Source organism: Lathyrus oleraceus, chromosome 1 (genome assembly GCF_024323335.1).
Source record: "Lathyrus oleraceus cultivar Zhongwan6 chromosome 1, CAAS_Psat_ZW6_1.0, whole genome shotgun sequence".
Taxonomy (NCBI): Eukaryota; Viridiplantae; Streptophyta; class Magnoliopsida; order Fabales; family Fabaceae; genus Lathyrus; species Lathyrus oleraceus.
Window position 1 is genome coordinate 398,232,867 of NC_066579.1, and position 7,041 is coordinate 398,239,907.

The window sequence follows — 7,041 nt, forward strand, 5'->3', positions numbered from 1 at the left end:
GTGGTGTGATTTGTTTGATCCTTGAGTGTGATTGTTGCATCCATGCATTCACGCATTCATACACATCCATATCATCAACAATGAGAAAATTTTCAAGGAACTTAAGAGGTCTATTTGCAAATTTTCAGACATGGATAAGCAAAGAAGGAATACGAAGAAGTACAGTTTCAGACAACCCGACTTGAAAGAGTTAAGGAGTTTGACATCCTATGTATTAGATCCCTTGGAGTTCAAGGCTCGTCATGGGAAGCTTTTGTCTGTTCTTGCTACTCAGGTGGATGAAGGTATGATGAGTGTGTTGGTGCAGTTCTATGATCCCTTGTACCGTTGCTTCACATTTCCGGATTTTCAGCTTTTGCCTACGCTTGAGGAGTATGCCTATCTTATGGGTATACCTATCCTAGATCAGTTGTCGTTCAGTGGCTTGGAGAGAGTCCCTACTTCTCAAGAGAGTGCTGATCTGTTGTATATAGATGAATCTATTGTGGGTGCGCATATGACTATCAAAGGTAGAATTCAAGGTCTCCCATCTGATTTCCTCATTGCTCAAGCTACTATGTATGGGAAGGCCATGAGTGAGGATGCCTTTGAGGTCATATTTGTACTTCTCATCTATGGGCTAGTGTTATTCCCCAACATCGACAAGTTTGTGGATGTGAACGCTATTAGGATTTTCTCTACTCTTAATCTCGTTCCGACTCTGTTGGGTGACACTTATTTCTCTTTGCATATGAGGAATGCAAAGGGTGGTGGTACCATTGTGTGCTGTTTGCCTCTGTTGTACAAGTGGTTTATTTCGTTTCTGCCACAGACGGTCGCCTTCAAGGAGAACAAATGATGTCTACGGGATCCACGAGACTTATGTCTCTCACTAATGATGACATCTTTTGGTATAACCGTGTGTATGATGGTGTGTCGATTATCGACTCTTGTGGTGAATTCTCCAATGTGCCTCTTCTTGGTACATGTGGTGGGATTAACTACAACCCTATTTTGGCACGTCGTCAGCTTGAGTTCCCCTTAAAGGATAAACCTAATAACATTCTGTTAAAAGGTGTGTTCTTTCAAGAGGATAAACCTAATAACATTCTGTCAGAAATAAACAATACTTGTGAAGTGTTACAGTAGACAATTTGTATTTTGAATTCAGAAATAGAAAGCACTTTGTGAAATGTTGCAGAATGCGAAATAGTATAACATTTGAAAACTGTTGCTATAGACAAAACAATGCAATGTTTGAAAAGTGCTTTTGTAGGCGAAACAATACAACATTTAGGAAAAAAATTGTTCGCAACTTTATGAAATAACATCAATTTAACTTATAAACTGAGCATTTCGGATTCAGAAAAACACATTAAAAAAACCTATCTTTCTTCACATAAAATTCCGAATTTCATCTTCCCTATATTTTTGTTTTTATCAATCATATGAAAACTCGAATATAAAGTGCAATATTATGAATATTCATATATATAAACAGCAAGACAATTTAACGATGCTTGAAATACTGTAAAAAAAAATGATTAGTCTATATCTGATTTATAATCAATTTTTTAGCCACAAGTTTTTCTTTTGACATCACTTACAACAACAAAAAAATAAAAAAAAAATTTACATACTCAATATATAATGTTTGTATAACATTTTTTTATACAAAATGTTTGTATAGGATTAACAAGACTGTTTAGGATGCTAACGAGATTAATACAAAAAAAAGGGCAAGTACAGTACGAATACTACAGTATAAGGAGAGGAGTCGCATCATGAGCTAGAGTAGGACCCGCAAGATAGACATTAGATGATTGATCGGTTCTTGTAAGGGCGGCACCGTGATGATGATGAATAGTAGTGAGAAAAATGAAAATCTTACATTACTAAGATTTGATAGCAGATAATCCAATTTCGTATTTGAGTTGCCTGGTTGATTCTTTCAAAACATATTGTCATCATTGCTTTTGCAGTAGGCACTTCATTATGACACAATACAGCTCATCTCTTTTCACTCATTATTATTTTTACTTATCTATCTTGATTAAGTACTACTAGTAATATAAAGCTTCTGTAATCTCTTTTCATTTCTTCCTCTGTTTTGAGCTTCTTTCGTTACCTTGTTGACAGATTCATGGCGAGAAAATACCAAGGACATGCTGTTGGAATAGACCTTGGCACAACTTACTCGTGTGTTGCAGTGTGGCAGGAGCAACATTGTCGAGTTGAGATCATTCACAATGATCAAGGAAACAGAATAACACCTTCGTTTGTTGCTTTCACAGAAAATCAGAGATTGATCGGTGATGCTGCTAAAAATCAAGCTGCTGCCAACCCTCAAAACACTGTCTTTGGTATTTTCACTTTTTTACTTCCTTTATATAATTATTCTTGTTATTATTTTACTACATAATGCTCAAGTTCTGGAGAATGGAATGTTGAGAATTACTAATGTTATTTTTTGCAGATGCTAAGAGGTTGATTGGTAGAAAGTTTAGTGATCAAGTTATTCAAGATGATATAATGTTGTGGCCATTCAAAGTCACTGCTGGTGTCAATGACAAACCTATGATAACGGTCAATTACATGGGTCAGGAGAAGAACCTATGTGCCGAAGAAGTATCCTCTATGGTGCTCACAAAAATGCGAGAAATTGCTGAGGCATATTTAGAATCACCGGTTAAGAATGCAGTTGTTACTGTGCCAGCTTATTTTAATGATGCTCAGCGAAAAGCCACTATAGATGCTGGTGTTATTGCTGGCCTCAATGTTATGAGGGTAATGAATGAACCTACTGCTGCAGCTGTTGCGTATGGTCTTGACAAGAGGACTGATTATGATGGAGAACGGAATATTTTTGTCTTTGATCTTGGTGGTGGCACTTTTGATGTGTCTCTACTAACTATTAAGGGTAATGCCTTCAAGGTTAAGGCAACTGCTGGAAACACTCACCTTGGTGGAGAAGACTTTGATAATAGAATGGTGAACTACTTTGTACAAGAGTTCAAGAGAAAGAACAAAGTGGATATTAATAGAAATGCCAAAGCATTGAGGAGGTTGAGAAGTGCTTGTGAGAAGGCAAAAAGATCACTTTCTTTCCTTGTTGTTGCAACTATTGAAGTAGATTCTTTATTTCAAGGCATTGACTTTTCTTCATCCATCAATAGAGCCAAGTTTGAAGAGATGAATATGGACCTTTTCGACGAGTGTATGAAGATTGTTGAAAGCTGTGTAATGGATGCTAAGATGGACAAGAGCAAGATAGACGATGTCGTACTTGTTGGGGGGTCGTCAAGGATTCCTAAAGTACAGCAGCTATTACAGGACTTTTTCAACGGGAAGGAGTTGTGCAAAAGCATTAATCCTGATGAGGCTGTGGCTTATGGGGCAGCTGTTCAGGCTGCTATGTTGAGTGAAGACATTAAGAATGTTCCAAATTTGGAGCCGCAGAATAACTCACAGTTGGTGCTGCATAATGTTCCACAGTTGGTGCTGCAGGATGTTACACCATTGTCTCTTGGTATATCTGCATTAGGAGATATCATGAGTGTGGTGATTCCTAAGAACACTTGCATTCCTGTCAATAAGACAAAATCATGTGTTACAAGTCAAGATAACCAAACCATTGCTTTGATTAAGGTTTATGAGGGTGAGAGAACAAGAGCCAGTGACAACAATTTGCTTGGTTCTTTTACTCTTTCTGGCATTCCCCCATCTCCCCGCTGTTTCCCTTTTTCAGTTGTTTGTTTTTATATCAATGAAAATGGTATTTTGACTGTTTCAGCTAAGAATAATGCTTCTGGAACTTCCAACAAGATTACAATAACCAATCACAAAGAAAGATTGTCAATCGAGGATATTAAAAAATTAATTCAAGAAGCTGAGAATTACCATATTGAAGACAAGAAATTCCTCCGAAAGGCCAATGCAGTGAATGCATTGGATGACTACATTTACAAAATGACGAATACTTTAAAGAAAAAGGATATTAATTTGAAGCTCTCCTCACAAGAGATCCAGCTGATTGAAGATGCAATTGCAGTGGCTAAAAACCTCCTGGAAGAGAATAACAAGCTGGTTGAAATAGAAGTTCTGGAAGATCACCTAGAAGGGCTTGAGAGCAGGATGAAACACATTATAGCTAAGACTATTTAGTTTTTATTAAGTTTAGGGTCGACATGTTACTTAAATTGTTACTGTCATTTTGATATATTAAGCATGCAACATGTTGAAGCTATGATGGAGGACTCTTTGATTCAATTGTTGTTTTTAGATTTCATTTGATTAGCTTACAAAGCAAACTAAATATGAAAGGATTCTCCTTCGGTCTTCTTCAAGAGTTTAATCTGTTGCATAATCAGTTGTTTGTTTCATGCTAAAATTATGTATTGAAAGTTTAAAGGTAAGATATCTGCGGTTATAAATTTTAATGGTAAATGGATTATGCATTTTCTATGCAGTTATAATAAGTGATTTAGAAGAATAGTGTAAGTGGAATTGTTTTCCACTAGGCGAGGGTATAATGGACTGCTTGAGAACAAGTACCTTGTCTTAGAAGTTGTTATGCCATTGGAATAACTAACTACTAGTTAGTTGTGAAGTATTTACTCATTTGTGAGGTTGCTTGATATATAAGCAACTTAAACAGGTTGTATTGCTGAGATGAAAGTCTTTGCATTATTAAATAACAACTACTCTCATATTTTTACAAATGGTATATTGAGCATGGTTCAAGATCCATGGTTAAACTTTCTTTTAAGAAACTCAGATTTGTCTTTGTGTTGAGAAAGTTGTTATTCGTGTTACACTCTTTCTGGTGCATGAGCTACAGAGCTAAAGAAGAATCGAACGATGTTTCAACACTTTCCATTGATGAGTTACAAAGTAGTCTCTTGGTGCATGAGCAAAGAATGAAAATCAATCAAGAAAAGGAAGATGAACAAGTGTTAAAAATTGCAGGTTATGGTCGCGATGATGCCAATAATCGAGGTTGTGGCAGAGGAAGATTGAGTAGGGATCAGATTCAATGTTACAAGAGCCAAAAGCTAGGGCACTATCAAAGGGAATATCTAAGTTGGCAAGAGAATGATGCCAATTTTGCTGAATTTGATGAAAGTGGGGAGCTGGTACTCATGGATCAAAGGGAAAATATAAAGAGCAATAGTCAAAAGTGGTTTCTTGACTCAGGATGTAGCAACCATATGGTTGGAACAGAGGAATGGTTGTTCAATTTTGATGAAAGGTTTCATGAATCTGTCAAATTGGGGGATGACTCCAAAATGCAAGTGATGGGAAGAGGTAACTTGAAGCCTCGCATGAATGACATCATTCCAAAAAATTTCCAAATTCCTGATGTGCAAAGGAAAAAGCTAGATGTTAAAAGTACAAAGTGTGTATGGATGGGAGTTAGTGAAGAATCAAAAGCCTACAAGCTTTATGACCTTGTGAATAACAAGATCCTGATCAGCAAAGATGTGGTTTTTGAAGAATCAAAAGGGGGGGAATGGAATAAGCATGACAAAGAAGACAAAACTCAATCAATCAACAAGATTGATAAAGAATAAGTAGACATGGAGAATAAAGATGTTGAAGTAATCAATGATGAAGTGCATATGGAAGATGATGATTGATCCGCTGCCGCGCACGAGTCAAAATGAGTAATTAGAAAACTGTAGTTTAGCGGAAGCGAGAACTCGAGTATCGTATCACAAGGATTCTTGTATTATTGTTAACCTAATGAAATCGATTTAGGGGGGTTTATGTTTTAGTGATCGATTTAGAAAACAAACAAAAAAAGTGATTAAAATAAGCGATTATAAAATAAGTCAATCTACTGTTTTTAGTTTCCGACTAATCACTGATTTTTACCTACCAATTTCCGAAGCGGCTTCGATCTCTATTAGATTCAATTTCGATTGACAAGCGCAATAGATATATGACAGATTTATATTCCTATATTCTGAATTAAGCAAACGGATTAATACAATCGTGAATTAAGCAAACACGATTTACAAATGCGATTTAACGACAAAGCGACGAAAACAACGTTAAACAGTTAGGAATGCAATCATACGAATTTAATCAAAATCATTCCATAAAATATAGATTAAGCAAATGAATTTTCATAAAATAGAATTGAAAGATAACAAAATTAAATTGATAGGATAAAAACCTCAAAGCCTTGGAAATTCGGTTATAGCAGATTGACTATAGAAGATTAGTTCCTCTTCATGATCGCACAAAGCAAAAGGTTATCATGAATAAGGTGTAATCTGATACAATATCGTGCCTTCCCTTTTAAACAAAATAAGGGTTGCACTTATAATTCAAACTGAGATGGAAAAACTAAATTCGGCCCAACAAATGGCCCAAAAGAAATTATTTCCTAAAGTACGAAACTTCAACGAATTATTTGAGACTTCTGCACTCCGAATCAGCTTTTGATTTCAACATAAAATTTGTAATTGTTTCTCTTAGCTTTCCAATGCATGTCATAACGCACAAAACAGCATCACGTAGCTCAAGTTATGATCTGAACAGTGAACAAGTATCAAATAATCGCTAAAACTGATAATAACAAGCGAAAATAGATTAAAGACAAACATGAACTTAAATCTAAAAACATGATAAAATAGTAAAATAAGAAAAATAAATTAGAGGAATGCCTAAGTACAATTATATAAGAATATGCATCAAAATGCACTGATCAAATTCCCCCACACTTGAACTTTTGCACTCCGAGGAAAATTACAATTTCAAAACAAAAAGAAAGAAAACAGAGCATGCACTTCCAAAAAATTTCAAGATGCAAGGTACAAGCATAATTCTAAGTCTAAGCTTCAAGAATATGGTGTTAGTAAGCACATTTTTCGACACTCAAAGCAGATAGGAAAATAGAATACCAAAAAGTACATCAATAGTAAAATCCTCACAGGATATAATTCACTCAACTCTCAAGTGTTTAGATTAACTGTTTACACTCAAAGCACAACATGAAAGTTAGTAATACCATAAGCTTGAAAAAACTCTAACATCCACAATTGTAATACATGC

At 35.6% G+C, this 7,041-nt stretch overlaps 2 protein-coding genes across 4 annotated transcripts; both read left to right on the forward strand.

Annotated features, from left to right (window-relative positions):
• The first annotated feature begins 1,694 nt into the window (after nt 1–1,694).
• Nucleotides 1,695–4,319, forward strand: LOC127074629 (heat shock 70 kDa protein 18). 3 transcript variants are annotated; one of them, XM_051015982.1, is made up of 3 exons: nt 1,695–1,848; nt 2,119–2,342; nt 2,456–4,319. In XM_051015982.1, exons 2-3 carry the CDS (start codon nt 2,123–2,125, stop codon nt 4,141–4,143), a joined length of 1,908 nt encoding a protein of 635 aa, XP_050871939.1. In that variant the 5' UTR covers nt 1,695–1,848; nt 2,119–2,122; the 3' UTR covers nt 4,144–4,319. The 3 variants fall into 3 exon arrangements, with proteins under 3 accessions (XP_050871939.1, XP_050871925.1, XP_050871931.1); XM_051015968.1 differs by having other exon boundaries at nt 1,763–2,036; XM_051015974.1 differs by having other exon boundaries at nt 1,764–1,960.
• Nucleotides 4,320–4,727: 408 nt separating this feature from the next.
• Nucleotides 4,728–5,552, forward strand: LOC127110689 (uncharacterized). Its single transcript, XM_051046159.1, has one exon. The coding sequence runs from the start codon at nt 4,728–4,730 to the stop codon at nt 5,550–5,552; it is 825 nt and encodes a 274-aa protein (XP_050902116.1).
• The last annotated feature ends 1,489 nt before the right edge of the window (nt 5,553–7,041 follow it).

Coding starts and splice junctions, on each gene's coding strand:
- LOC127074629 (XM_051015968.1), top strand. CDS start 1,975: ATGACACAATACAGCTCATCTCTTTTCACTCATTATTATTTTTACTTA. Junction 2,037..2,118: donor TACTTATCTATCTTGATTAA/GTACTACTAGTA, acceptor CCTTGTTGACAG/ATTCATGGCGAGAAAATACC. Junction 2,343..2,455: donor CCCTCAAAACACTGTCTTTG/GTATTTTCACTT, acceptor TATTTTTTGCAG/ATGCTAAGAGGTTGATTGGT.
- LOC127110689 (XM_051046159.1), top strand. CDS start 4,728: ATGGTTAAACTTTCTTTTAAGAAACTCAGATTTGTCTTTGTGTTGAGA.